The sequence below is a fragment of the Callorhinchus milii genome, unplaced genomic scaffold, assembly GCF_018977255.1.
Source record: "Callorhinchus milii isolate IMCB2004 unplaced genomic scaffold, IMCB_Cmil_1.0 Scaffold2, whole genome shotgun sequence".
NCBI lineage: Eukaryota > Metazoa > Chordata > Chondrichthyes > Chimaeriformes > Callorhinchidae > Callorhinchus > Callorhinchus milii.
The window spans coordinates 110,123,626-110,140,210 of NW_024704743.1; the positions used below are offsets into that span (position 1 = coordinate 110,123,626).

The window sequence follows — 16,585 nt, forward strand, 5'->3', positions numbered from 1 at the left end:
GGGTGATGTTTGCAGATTCGGGATATTCAGGGTCACGGACAATGGGAACAGATTCAGGAAGTTAAAAGTGAGAGGGCAGGTTTTACTGATTCACGAGTTCGCATCCAGTCCCTGACCAAGACCAGCTTCCTTCACCTCTGCCACATCGTCCACCTCTGCCGCTACCTTAGTCACATGGACGTTCCACCTGTACTCCTCCCTGGTATCCCATGCTCCACCATTCACAAGTTGCCACTCACCCAAAACTCCGCTGCCCACATCCTCACCCACATCAATCTCTCACCCCCGTCACCCAGGTCCTCCTCAGTAGCCACTGGCTCCCTTCCCTGCCTCCCAGCTGATCGATTTCAAGGTCCTCATCTACGAATCTATCCACTCCCTGACACCCCTTATCTCTCTAACCTTCTACTCCTTTGCCCGCCCCCTGGACACACAACCAACTTTGGCTTGCTCCACATCCCTGTCCTCTCCATGCCACCATTGGTGGCTAAGCCTTCGGTTCCTACAACCCCCTCCCTCTAACCACTCTATCTCACCTGTTTTTCTGTGTTTAATTCTAGCCTCAATTCCTAGCTCTTTTAGCACACTCTGACCAACTCCCTTTTTCTGCCCTTTCTCTTGTCCTATGTCCTACCCTGTACTGGTGAAGCCTTGTGAAACATTGTTCGTAAATTGGAAGGCGGGGGTTAAAGGTCAGGAAGCAAAGTCAGGGGGTAATGTCTCCAGCTTTGGGGTTTAAATGCCAAGGGACAAAGCTTTCAGGTTTGGGAGATTAAAGATTAGAGGACAAGGTTTGCAGAGCAAATAAAATAAAATCCATCTAAAGCCCTTGTGCAATATGGATATATCCTTAAGAAATAGGAAGGTAGAGTGGTGAGTTGTGCAAAGTATTGAGATCAGTGGAGAATTCAGCTCACAGAGGTGTCAGACTTGCTCAGTTGTTAGTACTAACACCTTGGTTTAGAAGATTGTGGTTCAGTCCCCACAGTCATAGCCTTGGCTGACTCTCCAGGGTAGTTTGAGATGTTTTGACAAGGAGTGATATCAAATACAAGCATTATAATTATTAATTATTGGGCAGATGCTCCATTTCACACATTTTTAGGAAAACATAGGTAGAGAACAGCAGGTGCCTGGAGCTGACTAAGGCACTAATCTAGTTGAGATGATATTGGTTACTATAAAGAAAAAAGTTAATCACTTTACAGCTATCCTGGTCATTCCAGGTTATCTCAGAATCACAGTGACTTGACAGCACAGGTGGCAATTTGGCTCTTTGTGCTGGTTCCCTCATTGTAGCTGTCTGCTGTATTCACATTGACCTGTTCTCTCTCCTTTATCCTTTAACTTTATTATCACTTCCATATTACAATACAGTTTACAAAACAATTAACATTTATATAGTACGTTTCACTTGGAGAAAGCAAGTCTCAAAGCGCTTAAAACTGCTCTCTGAGCACCCAAGCTGAGGGTGGGCGCCGAAGGAGGTGGGGAGGGGATAGATAACTGAAAGTGCTGTCAAATAGGTAGGTCTTCAGACAGACAAGGAAAGATACAGATGGAATGAGTAGAAACCCAGGATTGGGGAGAGGTAGAATGGCTGAACGCCCGCCTACCAATAATAGGGTAGATAGGGCGAGGAACATGAAATAGGCTGAGTGGGTTAGAGCTTGGAAGTGGAGTTTGAAGGACAGTTGTGAATCAAACAAGTCACTGAGTATCTGCACCACCTCTGGAGTCAAGCAGGGGGAGCCTTGGGTTTGTCTACGTTTAACTGAATAAAGTTTGAGTTCATCGAGCATTCGATGTCTGACACGTCGTGAGTCAGGGTGGACAGAGTGTCATCCGTGTACCGTGTGGAAGTGATCCCCATGTCTGTGCACGATGTCTAATGTCTTGAATGTAACCCCCAGCTCAGGTGCAAATCCTTAAGTGTCCAGCGCCTTGGGACGTTCTCTCGATGTGAAAGGCGCTATAAAGTCACCCAGCTTAGCTCTGTTGATAACAACCTCACCTACTCTAATTCTTCCTTTCTCTCTCTCTTTCTCTGTCTCTTTCTTTCTGTCTCTCAATTTCTCTTTATGTCTGTGTCTTCTTTCTTTCTCTTTAACGAGAAGTTCTTTCCTCTCACAGGTTCAGGAAGCCGTCAAGTGTAGAGTTGTAGATCGACAAGAAGAGGGGAATGGAGACTCTGGTGGATCATTTCAAAATGGACACGCACAATTAATGGTATGGGATTCTCGCCTGATGTTTGCTCATGAACAAGTTATCAGTTTAGGAATGTTTCACCATGCTCAGAATTTAAAACTTCCTTTTACGCAAAGACAATGTGTTTTTTGGGGGAAAACATTTTTTTGGGGGGGGAAAAAGACCAGAATGGTTGCGAGGAGGCTGCCTTACATGAGAAGTGCACACTGGAGAAAGATATCAGTGGTTAAGCGTCTTTTGAACCTTGCGTTAGAGGATCTTAACTTCAGGGATAGAAACATTTTGAGACATGCATCCACTATTGCCCTTGTGCATGTGGGCACTGGCCTTGGTTTGCAACCCCATTGCTCTTGCTACATGTGGGTTGGCGGGTTGGCGGACACAATCATAGAGAGATTAACAGCACAGAGGGAGGCCATTCTGCCCATCGTGTCTGTGATGGTGCTTGCTGCTCCACTCATGCTATTTCCTCATAATCCCATTTCCCTGCTCCTTCCCTCCCTTTGTACCTTATATTATTATTTTTCCCTCGAGTATTTAGCTCAAATGCTGTTGAGTACTGGCTTCAACAGCTATTTCAGCTTCGTTCTGCCAGCCTTCTGTGTAAGAGATATTTCCTTTTCTCTCCCTCGATCTTCCTCTGCCAATGTTGATCAGTTCATGTGACCGAGATGGGGATTCAATATGGGGCCGGGGGAATCTCCTGGAGAATTTTTAATCTGACTATCTCGTCTGGTTAGGCCAATGTTCAGGGAAAGCTTCTGTCCGATTTGGGGTAAAATTTGCAGTATTCCTTATTTAATGTCGCAAAAAAAAAATACTCACAGGCATCTAGCAACACACCACTCCAGGTAAATAAATGGTTACTTCCTTTCCGGGTCACAATACCTTGAATTCTCTTGAATGTCTGCTTGGTGCTTTTTAACTTTGTGAATATTAGGTCCTGCAAATGAACTGAATTATTAATTTTCTTTATTTAAATATTTATTTCCCAGAAATCCCTCCTTAGCTAACGACTGGCATTTTATCTTACCGATCATCACCAGTGGCCTTAGCCCTCCCCATTGCTAACACAGTAATTTATTTGAACAAAGAGAGTGGGGATTATGGCTCCCGTCCACTCCCACCCAATCCCTGATAGAATGTCGCTGGGCAATATCTATCAAAATAATTAACTCTAGGGCCCAAAATTTACAAAACCTAAAACTCCTCGCTATAAAATAAAATGGCAGACACTGCGATTGAAAGAGGAAGAGGTGTGCTTACACCTCTACAGGGCATCATGGGATATAGTTAAGGAAGATTGCAAACTTTTCCTCATTATGTTTTTTCTCCCCATGTCCCACCTCCCTGATATTAGGGTGGTTGGGTGGGTGAAGTCCACAAATAGGGTAGATTTTGCCCCTGATGGTAGGAGTGGGCCTTTTTATATTCCGCGCTTTTCTTCTGTTCTTAAACTCTTGTGAAGAGACTGTGTTTGGTGTTTATTACAATGCAGAATGTTTTCCAGTAACAGAGATTGTAATAATGAGGTTCCTGTTGTACATGGGTTAAGATAACAGGAGACTACAAAGGAAAGCAAGGACTTGACTGGACTGTTGGTGGCCCAAACTCTGCCGTACGAGTGGGGTGTAGGAGGACACCTGCATCACTAGCTGTGAGTGGCCTACCTTTTCTTTTCATTGAGACGCCAAGGTGCAGGGCCATGCCCGCAGTGCAGGCCAGTGCCGAGGTGCAGAAGATAAAGGGGTGTAAATTGCGACCTGCGAATGTGCCGATTAACACAGTGTTGATAAAGGCACATGGTCAACTCCTTATTCATCACCAGATGTGAATCGCTCTTTCCCTTCCCTCTCCCTCTAATTCAATCTCAATGGTTGGTCAGTATCCCGCTAACCAGTACTCCTGTGCCTCGAGCCGGCAAGTCCATTGGGCGCCCGGCTAGATTTAAGCCTAACTACTGTAGTAAGAGGAAGAAGGAAGAGTGTGGACATGGGCAGCAACCCTTTGAAAATGTAGGATGTTTTGTTCAACATTGTGTTAATTGACACATCACAGGTCGCAATCTTTACCCCAAGACGAGATAAGTTTGCCTATGCTACAATCCATATGATCTTGCACAAAACATGCTCCCAAATCCCTCTCTCCCTCCAATTCTTTCCCACCCTCCGCCCCCACCACCCCCCAACCGTGGCCTGTACTGTCTCGTCCAATATAAATCTAGCAGCTGGGGAGTAGATCTGGGTCAAATGTGGACTTATGTATCAGTAATTTGCTGAACCTGAAACCGACTTTAAAATGTAATGGACAGGACAGGACCCCACTCAGTGACTAGGAATGCCTGCCAAATACACAGCCACTACACTTTATAATAATAATGATAATCCTTGCATTTGATATAGTGCCTTATCATGTCTTCAAGACATCTCAAAGCGCTTCACAGAATATACTGTAAAGTGAATTGACTGTATATTTTGTGGGTGAAACTTTACAGTAAATTCTGTGAAGTGCTTTCAGACAACCTTCTAACTATATCAAATGCAAGTATTTATTCTTATTTACGTAGCCTTTTGAAACCTCCGGAATTAGAATTCATTCTTTAACTCTGAATTTGATCTTATTGTCATCCTCAAAAAAAATACAGGAAAAAAACAGCTTCAAAACAAAGGGCTGTATTTCAGAATTAGCCAAATTTTAGATGCTCAGAGACGTGACATAAACAGAGTGTATCTTGACCTAGGTGGGATTTGATAGTTTATTGGACAACTAAACTAAAGTGGGTTCACCATGGTGATGGTGTGAACTCCACTGTGGCTGTTCCACAGTGCTTCCTTGTAGATGGCACGGAGGGGGTGGAATCGATCACCCTCTTAATAATAATCATCTAAGAATCGGGGATCTCATCCTTACGTCTTTGTGACAGGAAATTATGATTGTGGAGACATAATGTAAAGATTCCTTCTTTTAGGAAAGCATCTCCTTACCTGATACAGCCCCAGTGTGAAGATGGACCATAGACTCTTGGGCACCCTATTACCTAGTCACTTGTTTATTGGTGAGATTTGCCTAGTGGTGGCAGTGGACATGGGCTGATGATGAACCCACTAACCCCTCACCCCCGCCCTGCACCTTGCCTCTCCCCTTCCCCAGCCCCTACCATTTCATTGCTTTGTTTTTAGCAGTACATGCAACAACAATACACATTTATGTAGCACCTTTAACGTCGGGAGGATGTCTGTATTCACAACTGACTGGAAGTCCGAGCTGGGCGGTGGGCGAGGGAGGGAGTGGAGTGGAGTTGAAGAGGGGGAGAATGGAAAAGCTGCAAAAAGGGCGGTGGAAAAGATAGGTCTCAAGGTGGGTATTGAAGGCGGGGAGGAAGGGGAAAGTGAAATAAAATGAATTCATTGTTGTCCATCTGATTACTTGTTGCTGGGGGTAGAAGATCGTTGTTTTCAGCGATCACTGTATAAGATAGAATCTTCCCCCCCCTACACACACACATACCCCATTGTATCCTGTAGGCGAACAGGTGGAGGAGTGTGGACTTATCTTTTCCCAAAGGAGCAGCTTCTCAGTCTTCACCTACTTTTGCCTTAAAATTTGAGATCGGGCAAAATTTTGTTATGAATCCTTCAATTTTGTCTCGAATTTGAAGCTGTTGGAAAGAGACCGACTTCCAAACTGAGCCCCAATTAAACAATCTTCCACAATTCTGCGCTCCCTCAAAAAGGTCAAATTGGCCTGAAAAAATGCTCAGTGGTTGCAATCTGCACTGAATCTTGTGAAACATTTTGAGATGTTTCGATGACATGATCAGGCGCAGTGTCGAATGCAAGGATTACCATTTATGAATACAATATGGTCTTCAGGGTAAGACTAAGTTGAATTTCTGGTCTCAGGAGAGCAGCAGCTAGCATATGGGAGCTTGATCATGTCTCTTTGCCAGAGAATAAGTCAACTGGCAGGTTGACCACGACTCCTTTTCCTGAGTGACCCACCAGCTCTTTACTTCCAGTGTTGGTGAATTCTTCGAGGTGGGGTGGGGTAGAGAGGGAGAGATACAAACTTGGTGGAGGATAAATTGCGCATCAACACCATGGGAAGGACAATGTCACTGCCACCAGCAGTAGCACCTTGTTAACTTGGTGTGATAGCAGTAACCGCCCAACATTGGGTAATTTACATGGTATTTACCCAGCTCAGACCACTGTTACCAGGGAAAATGAAGTCTGGCCTTCAACCTAGGCAAAGTGGTAAAGTGTGTGATAAAAATATCCCACAGCATTGTCTAACGTGATTACAAAACTCACATCTGTGACCTCCCCACACCCCCCTCAATTTTACAGACCGATTTTGAAAAGGACGTAGACATGGCATGTCGATCAGGTAAGCCAATGTTTAGTTTTACCTCCAAAATACATAGTCACTGCACTTTTACATATCATGTGAAACTCTGAGATGTCCTCACGACATGAAAGGCGATGTAACAAATGCAAAGATTATTATCGTTCACAGAATATACAGACAATTCACTTCACAGTATATTCAGTGAAGCACTTTGTGACGTCTCAAAGATGCAAGGATTATTATTACTATTTATTATAATGAGACAAAGGGCAGATTTCAAGATGATCAATTTATCACAATACACTACAAATTTACATTTGTATAGTGCAAGAACATAAGGACAGAACCAGAAAAGACTTGCAGTTGATCCAGCCAGTCCCAAATACAGTATGATACTCGGTCTTAAAAAGAACACAACGTGCAGCTTGTTATCTTGATAGTCCTGGAATGGAGGTGTGTAGATGTGGTAGATAGATGTGGAGCTCTGTAGCTCAGTGGTTAGAGCACTTGCTTTGCAAGCAAGAGACCTGGGTTCGATTCCCGGTAGGGTGAAACCTTGGGCAAGTTTCCTTACTCCACATGCCTGATAATAATTCCTCAAGAAAAAAAACAATAATAAATTGGCCACTTCAATCCACGACTGTTTGTGGGACACTACTATGCGCAATTGGCTGCCTCATTTTTCACCCTCAAATATACAGTCAATTCATTTTACAGTCTTCTGTGAAGTGCTTTGAGACGTCTAGAAGACGTTAAAAGTGCTATATCAAATGCAAGGATTATTATTATTGATAGCACTGTCTGGCAATTTTCCTGCTACATCTCCAGGAAGGATCACCCTACCCATTAGGGCTTTGCATTTAGGGTTAACAGGAGCTATTCCCTACACCCAGTAAGCTGGCTACCCTCCAAGTCCTGCTGATAAGCCACTCTGGCTTGTCCAACAAGTTGCTAGTTTTAAAAAAAAACTTGCTTCTCTGGCTGAACCTTTGTCGCAGGGGAGCAGTAGTTAGCACAGGGAAGCTTAGTTGTGTTTCTTTGCAAGGGGAAAGCCCCATGTCAGAACTTTGAACTAATATTGTCTAGGCTGACAGTGAAGTGCTGGGGGAGCGCTGCTTTGTCAGAGATGTCTTTCAGATCAGTCGTTAAAATCAAGGTGCAGTCTACCTTTTCACGGGCAACTTGAAGATCCCATGGCACTACACAAAAAGTGAAAGGGGTTTCTCCCAGTGTCCTGGCCAACAATCCCCCAGATAAGATTGGTCATTCACTTCATGACTATCTGTGGACATTGCTGTGTGCAAATGGCTGCTGTGTTCACCTACAAAACACCTGAGTTGTCTTTTTGCACAGCCTGGATCTGACACTACGGGCGCGGACGTGTGTACGTGTGGGCGCGGATTTACTGCACTGAAGCTGTGTGACAGCGTTGGAGTTTGAGAAGCATTACACCCCAATTCCTATCCCTCCCTCTCTCTCTCTCTCTCTCTCTCACACGCTCACACTCTCTCTCACACGCTCACACTCACACACACTCTATTTCTCACACGCAGCCTGTCACGTACACACACACGCACACCATCTCTCACGCTCTCGTCCTCTCTTTCTCACCCACTCGCTCTCATTGTGGAGTCCTGTAGCTCAGTGGTTAGAGCACTCGCTTTGCAAGTGAGAGACCTGAGTTCAATTCCAGGCAGAGGGCGAAACCTTGGGCAAGTTTCCTTACTCCACACAGAGCCTAATAATAATCCCTCCAAAACCGAAAAAAAACAATAATAAATTGGTCATTTTCAATCTACGACTGTTTGTGGGACATTGCTGTGCGCAATTGGCTGCCGCGTTCACCCACAAATATACAGTCAATTCACTTTACAGTGTGTTCTGTGAGGCGCTTTGGGACGTCCTCCCGACGTGAAAAGCGCTATATCAAATGCAAGGATTATTATTATTATTATTATTTGTGTCTCTCCATTTCCAGTTCTGAACAAGGACATCAACGCGGTGAGGACGGGGACCCTGACGGGAACCCTCAAGCGCTCGGGCGCCCAGGACAATGAGATGAAAGTCAAGTTCAACCTCGGGAAGAACTCGGGCTTCGCCACCCTGCCGGCCAATATGTCCAAGATGCACATGCAGGGATCGTCCAACTACTCGGGCTCCCTGAACAAGAACGAGTTTGGCGATCACAGCCTGAAGCTGGATAAGAGTGAGAAGACCAGGTCCATATATATCTGCGACGGGGACATTTTCAAGCAGTTGGACTCAGATTTAGTCCGGGCGCAGGAACAAGTCATGGACGCCAACTACGTCATCTTGCCCACCAACTCCTCGACCTTGAGGGCCAAACCAAAAGACGATAGCAAATATAACATTAGCATCAGCCAGCTGCCCCAGACCAGGCTCATTCATCTCAATGCAGACAGCGGATTCTGTGCGAAAAACTCGCCAATGGACCACATTAACATTGCCTGCAATGAGAGAGGCTCCCCCGCCCACCAGACCCAGAATATCGGGAGCGACTCTCAGCTTCCCAACAACCTGGGCGACACGGGTGATTCTGGGAACTCGGGAATGGTGTCCAAGAGCGAGACAGTTTCCACGCTATCCGCAAGCTCCTTGGAGGTAGGCAACTGAAAGGGTGGCCCTGCAGAAGGGGTTGGTGGGGCCATTGTTTTAGAGAAAAAGGAAAAGAGGTATAGATGGCAGGCAGGAGAATAGAATGTTGAGTTGAGAGGAGCGAGTTGGTTAATAGGAGACTTGTAGCCTCCCAGCCTTCCCCCCCGCCAACCTGCTGTAAATATCTGTGATTCTGCTTTAGAGGGAAGGAGTTGTAGCTGTTTGTATTTCTTAAGAAATCAGCTTTTAGCTTCCTCTTTCCCCCCACCCCCCATGCTGCTACTTGTTTGGTCACCCAAGTTTGTGGGAACCTATCACTCTGCTTGAAAGTATCCAAACCAGACCAGAGTTCCACATGTATATCCCACCTACACATGGTTCCACATATGTATAGAATTTTTCCTTTGTCTGGAATGCAGTATACACAAGGAAACTTGCCCTGCCGGGAATCAAACCCAGGTCTCTAGCTTGCGAGGCAAGTGCTCTAACTATTGAACGCAGGACTCCGATATCGTAAGGACTACTATACAGTATTACAGTAGTATAGTACTATTGCCTAGTGAAATCGGTCAATAAATTTATGCTTTTTAACCTTAAACTTACCATCACTGCTGTGCAAAGCAAGTAACAAAGCAGGTGGTACGTGCTGCAAGGGGTAGAGAGACAATGCCAAGAATGACCTGTGGCCCGTCTCTGCCAATACCTCTTCCCAAAAGCTGCTGAAAACCTGGTCTATGCCTTTGTCACCTCTCGGGTGGACTACTCTAATGCCCTCCTCACTGGATAAAACTCTGCGCCCACATTCTCACCTGCACGAAACTCCGCTCCCCAATCACCCCAGTCCTTGCCAGATTGCACTGGCTGCCTATCCCAGAGAGGATCAATTTCAAGATCCTCACCCTTGTATTCAAGTCCCTGCACTCCTCTGCAACCCCCTACCTCTCTGACCTCCTCTCTCCTCAAAACTGTACCCGTTGCCTTCGTTCCTCCGGGTCTGGCCTCCTCCTCGTCCCCCGAGTCCTCCGCTCCACCCTCGACAGCCGTGCCTTCAGCCACTCTGCCCCGAGGCTCTGGAATTGCCTTCCTCACTCCCTTTGCCTCGCTCCCTCCCTTCCCATTTTCAGGTCTCTGCTGAAGACCTTTCTTTTTGACCGAGCCTTTGGTGAACCTTCCTCCCCCTCCCCCTGGCTCGGTCCCGGGATCCGTTACTGTGAAGTGCTCTGAGAGGCCGTCCGGCGTGGAGGGCGCTATATAAATCAAAGTTGTTGTTGGAACGCTTCCTCCCCACCTCTCTCGTGCACACACACACACAAACTTGTTAGTTAAAGGGTAGAATCATCAGGAATAGATAACTGTCAAATTTTATTCTAACAGCGATAATAATCATTGCCTTTGATGTAACGCTTTACCACATTGTTAGAATGTTAGTTAAAGGGTAGAATCAACAGGAACAGCATTACCGTCCATGGATGCACTCTACACCTCACGGAGCCAATAAGGAACCTCAACGTCCTGTTCGGCCCTCAATTGTCCTTCAATCCCCAACATCCTTGCCTTTCCCCACCTCCGCAAGATTGCCTGGCTCCGCCAATGTCTCTCATCCCAGGCCGCCAATACCCTCTTCCACGCATTCATTACATCAAGGCTCAACTACGCAAACTCCCTGCTTGTCGGCTTCCCTAACTCCTACCTCCACAGGCTGCAGATCATCCAGAACTCTGCAGCCCGTGACCTCTCCTGCATCAGGCTCTGCAACCCTATCACTCCCACTGGCCCCCATCATTCAAAGGATACAGTTCAAGATCCTGGTCCTCACCTTCAAAGTCCTCCATGGCCTCGCTCCTCCCTACATCTGCGACTTCCTAACCCCCTACCAACCTGTCCACTCCCTCCGCTCAGCAGGTTCCGGTCTGCTTCATGTCCTCCTGATTGTCCAGAGCCTTGGGACGTCCGCCTGATGTGAAAGGCACTATGCAAATGTAATTTGTTGTTGTCAAATTTTATTCTAACAATAATAATAATCATTGCCTTTGATGTAGCGCTTTACCACATTGTTAGAATGTCTTAAAGCATCTTCAGGATTTTGCTGTACAGTGTAGTGATTATGTATTTGTCCAGTTCTGGTTGGGGAGGGGACCCCATAGAGGTGCATAAGATCCTAAAGGGGTTAGAAAAAGTTAATTGTTTTACTTTGGGGTTGACCAAAAGACTGTCAAATGATCTTTTCTGGATCTCTGCATTCCTATGTTTGCCACATAACCCCTACTTGCAATGCAATACACAATACAATCTACATTCATATTGTCAGGAGGATGTCTCAAAGCTTCCGTTCCTTGGCACAAGCGATAATTTTACATTGATCAGTAGAAGTACCCTATTGCTTCAGTCTAAAATCTTACCGTGGAGATGGCTGTACTTTCACATAGGCCAAGAGGGCACAGGTTCTGGGATAGAATGGCAGTTTCAGGGCATATAGTACCTGAAAGCGGATCAACAGCTGGGATAGATGTTACCAGGAAGGGATGGTTGAGGCTAAGATGCTGTGACTCGTTTTAAGAAATGGCTCATTACTGCGATGGTAAGGTGGGTAGTCTGGAAGAATGAGATCAATTAAGCGAAGTGTCTTCTTCACCCAAATCTTTGTTTTGTGATTTTATGTTCTTTTTAATGATCAAAGGAGGAATAATCCCCCAACAAGTGCACCTCTAGTAATTGTTATTTGCTTTCTCTTTGCAGAGAAGGAAATCTAGGTACGCTGAATTAGATTTCGAGGTGAGCCAATTCCCTTTGTCTCACACAGACAGTTAACATTCGTTGGCATAAACATATTAATGTATTTCTGCCTACCTCCCCTACTTTCACTTCAAAGTAACCCTTTCTCTTTTTCTCTCTCCTCCCCCTCTCCCAATGCCTCTGACCCGCACCACCCACACCTCCCCCCAATTTTCTGTCTTCCTTCCTCAGAAAATTATGCACACAAGAAAACGGCACCAGGACATGTTTCAGGATCTAAACAGGAAACTACAGCATGCCGAAAAAGTGAGAGAGTCTCCAACAGTAGAGAATAAAGTAAGTCCCCCATATCATAAGTTACAATTACCTGAGTTAACCTGAGCCAGCTCAGCTCCAAGGAGACCCCACTCTCCTCTCTCCTCCCACCCCAAGGTTGCCAGTATCCCAAATCTGTACCATGTTCAATTTTTCAGACTTAATGATGACGTTTTTAAGCCTGGTGGCATTTTGGAGCCTCTGGTTTGCTAATAGCCATCGTCTATTGGTTTGCTGTTTGATGCCTTCTGGCTCTTAATCGCTCAACCCTTCCCCACTTAGCTCCTTTGTAGCAGTTTGTCATCGTCATCAGAGGTGCACAGAGGTTTTAATTCTTAGAACCAACATCAACTTGCATTTATATAGCGCCCTTCACGTGGGGTGCATCTCGGAGCACTTGACATTGGCGGAGCTTGACGACAAGCTGGGGAGAAAGGGGAGGCGATTGTTGGCACAGTCGAAGAGAAAAGTCTTCAGGTGCGATCTGAAGGCAGACCAAGAAGAGGCAAGGCAGAGGTATCGAGTACTCATTCTCCATTCTCTTCCACACAATAGGTAGCGAAACGGTGGAGTGTTTCATCAGCTGGAAGTGATAAAACCAATCTCAGCGTAAGTATGGTCTGCACTACCCAAGCCTAACAACAACAACAAATTACATGTGTATAGTGCATTTCACATCGGGAGGATGTCCCAAGGTGCTTGACATTCAGGGATTCAAAGCTTTGCTGTACAGGGAGAGGTGGGGGTTGGGCGAGAGGGCAGCAATAGCATTTCACAGAAATGCAGCCCGTATCCTCTCCCACACTAGGCTCCTCAATCCTATCACCCCCACACTTGCTCAACTCCCCTGGCTTCCCATCACACAGAGGATATAGTTCAAGATCCTGGTCCTCACCTTCAAAGCCCTCCACGGTCAAGTGGTTCTAACCTTCAAAGCCCCCCCACCTTCAAAGCCCCCCCCTACCTCTGCGACCTCCTAAGCCCCTACCATCCTACTTGCTCCCTCCGCTCTGGGCTCCAGCCTGCTTCACATCCCCCGCCTCGCTCGCCCCGCTATTGGCGGGTGGGCCTTCGACCATTCTGCCCCCACCCTCTGGAACTCCATCCAGCAATCCCTCCACCTCGCCACCTCCCTTGCCACCATCAAGACCCATCTCAAGACCCTCCTCTTCGACTGTGCTTTTGATCTCCCTGCTTCCCTCACTGCCTTCCACCCTCCCTGACCCTGAGCTCGGGTCCATAACTCTGTCTTTCCAGTGCTTTGGGACGTCCTCCTGATGTGAAAGACGCTTTACAAATGTAATTTTGCTGTTGTTGTTGAATGTAATCCACTGTGCCAAGAGTTAAACACAAAGCGTCTGTGTGGAGATGGGTGTCTGATACACAGCTTGGCAGACAGATAATCCCTTCAGATAGCTTGCACAACAGTAAGTTCCCCTCCTTGCAACCCGAAAATCCCAGCTAGCCTTAGCCTTGTCGGACAGTTTAGCCTTCAATTTTTAAGATGGTGCAGAAAACTGGGGAAAATACTTAAATAAAAAAAATGAGAATCCTTATATTTTATATAGCGCCTTTCACATTGGAAGGTTGTCTCAAAGTACTTGACAATGCTGGCTGGGCACTCGGAAGCTGAAAGGCCCGAGGGTGTGAGCAGGGGAAGCGTGGTCTAAATATAAAAAGTGTGTGGAGGGCTGGGGGAGCTGGGTGAGGAGGGAAAGAACCGAAATTTGGGATTAAGAGTAGTTTTACAGACCCTCCGCTTTGCTGATTTAGCCCTCAACATGCAACCATCAGTGGCCAAGCCTTCAGTTTCTACACCTATCCTTTGTAACTCCCTACACCTCCACTTCGCCCACCCTTCCCCGCACACCACTATCTGTCTCTAAATCCCACCTTAAAACCTACCTCTTCGATCATGCTTGTGGTCACCCTCCCCCTTCTCCTTTGCTTGGGGTCTGACTCCACACTGATAAAGTGCTCCGAGATATTAGCCCACATGAACGGACTTATGTAAATGCAGGTCGTAGTTTGCTCCAGCATTATTTTTTGGCTGCGATCTCTGGGGGCAGGGGGAGAAGGGGTATCTGGACTTGGCTTTTACCCTAATGAGATATTTGCTCTTTATCTCTCTCTCTCTCACTTGATCCCTCTTCTCTCCCTCACTTGATCCATCTTCTCTCCCTCACTTGATCCCTCTTCTCTCCCTTGCTACCACACCACTCAGGAGAAGCAGACCCCAATCAAACGGCCTTGGGAGGGAATCCGAAAGATCCAGTCCCCTCCTGGGTGGGTTAAAAAGGAGCTGGACGGCACCCAGCAATCGCCTTTAGAAATGAAGACGGTGGAGTGGGAGAAAACGGGAGCCACCATCCCACTGGGTGGACAAGACAACACTGACCTTCAAACTGAGGTCTGACCCAACGAGGGAAAGAGAGGGGAAGAAAGAGAGACTTTTTTAAAAAAAAACAGATTGGTTTCGTTTGAAACCTTATTACAGTACCTGATATCTTGTTCTCAGAGAGAGATTGTTTTAATCTTTGTAATGCAGCCAGTGTCCCGTCTTTCATCGAAGGGGGTGGGGAGGGGGGAAATGACGGTGCTCATGAAATGTCAGTTAACTGTAGTCCAGAAACTTATCAAAAGACAGTCATGGGCAAATCTATGTGTATATATATAAATATATAAAACAGGTGGGGTGGGGGGAAAGGAAATTCAGTTTTAGTGTTGATCGCTTGATATCCAAGCATTTTTTGCATCAAAATTTAATGGCATATCTTGTCATATATTGTGTATTATATTAAAAAAGACAAATTGAGATTTCAAACAGTAAATACAATGAACATACTTAAAATAAACTGTGACGTTACCTATCCAATTTTAGATATATAAATCAAAAGCACAAAACCTTGGCTGCCCTGCTGTATAATATGTAATTATTACACCTTATTGACTTTTAGCTAAATATCTTTTTACTGTGTTTAATCTCCTGTTAAGTTAACAGACTTTAACAGTATTCTGTACAATGACAAAGTAAAGCTAATGTTATGCTATGTCCTTTAATAATCATTGAAGTTCGGAGATTCTACTTTTATGGTCGGTTAAACTGGTTCTGGTTTTCCTATATCCGTGTTTGTCAGTTTTATGTACAGTTTTCAGAGCACAAAAATGATTGTCTCCTTTCTAATAAAAGTGTAAACTATAAATAACGTAGTTGTACAATAATAATGCTCACATTTGATGTAATAATCCTTACATTTGATACAGTAATAATCTTTACATGTGATATAGCAGTTTATCAAATCATCCAAATATCTATCTCATAAGTGCTTTGCAGGATTTCTTTTTACTGCATAGTGTCTTGTAGTCAAACACAGCAGGAAACAATGCCTCTCAGACACTCATCAAGTGATCAATTTTATCGGGGTTGTTGGCCACGACACTAGGACAAAGTCTCTTCTCTTTTAGGATACTGCCACGGGATCTTTAACGTTCACCTGAACATGCAAGCAGGATGTCAGCATAATGTCATATATGTAAGACGGCTCCTCCGACAATCCCCAGCACTGCACTGAAGCGACATCCTAAGCTCCAACACAACATGGAGCTTGAACCCATAATCTTCTGACTCCGAGGCAGAAAGCTACAGATTGAGCCAGGCTGTGATGCATATAACGTTGTAATGCCTCACTTCACAGAGTTGCTGGCAAAAGTGTGGGCAAAAGTGTGGGCAAAGGTGGCAAACAATTTTAGTGACTGTATGATTTTGACCTTTCATATCAAGAGGACATCTGAAAGTGCTTCACAGGATTTACTATAGAGTGTAATGACTATATTTGTAGGTAGACATAGCAGCCCATGTACATACAGCAATGTCCACCAACAGCAATGAAGTGAATGACTAATCTATGTGGAGGATTTGAGAGGAAATCCCCTTTTAGAATAGTGGTGTGGGATCTTTGACATCATCTGAACAAGTAATCGGTTTAATATCTCATCTATAGGACAACACCTCCAGGAATTCAGCATTCTCTTCATTGCACTGGAACATCAGTCTGTGAGCTCAAAGTCCTGTGGTGGGGCTTGGACCTACAATCTTCCAACCAAGAGGCAAGAGTGATACAAACTGAACCAGGCTAATCGTATATTGTCAAAGTTCGAACCATTAAGTAATCAAATTTTTGTTTTATTCTTGGTTCCATGCTCTCAGGCAATTTGTGTCATCTTCTAAGATGTACAATTTGTACTGCCTCAACATTTCTTTGGGGAATTGTGAATGTTGTTTTGAATTTTTTTTGTCAGCATATTGCGTGACAAATATGACACTTATCCTCCCAAATGAGCTGGTTTGCTTTGCGCAAGGTGC

General features: G+C 45.3%; 1 protein-coding gene and 1 non-coding gene across 2 annotated transcripts in view; both read left to right on the forward strand.

The window, feature by feature from the left end:
* Positions 1-15,286, forward strand: part of adgrb1a (adhesion G protein-coupled receptor B1a) — a 166,409-nt gene extending 151,123 nt beyond the window's left edge. Inside the window, exons 23-29 of the mRNA XM_042331678.1 lie at positions 2,134-2,229; positions 6,558-6,597; positions 8,537-9,180; positions 11,911-11,946; positions 12,139-12,243; positions 12,778-12,831; positions 14,447-15,286. Coding sequence (XP_042187612.1) covers positions 2,134-2,229; positions 6,558-6,597; positions 8,537-9,180; positions 11,911-11,946; positions 12,139-12,243; positions 12,778-12,831; positions 14,447-14,638 — 1,167 coding nt within the window. The 3' untranslated portion in view covers positions 14,639-15,286. The remainder of the gene's footprint in view (positions 1-2,133; positions 2,230-6,557; positions 6,598-8,536; positions 9,181-11,910; positions 11,947-12,138; positions 12,244-12,777; positions 12,832-14,446) is intronic.
* On the forward strand, positions 7,039-7,110 carry trnaa-ugc. The gene has a single exon. It is a non-coding gene; the product is annotated as a tRNA-Ala (tRNA).
* Positions 15,287-16,585: the final 1,299 nt, after the last annotated feature.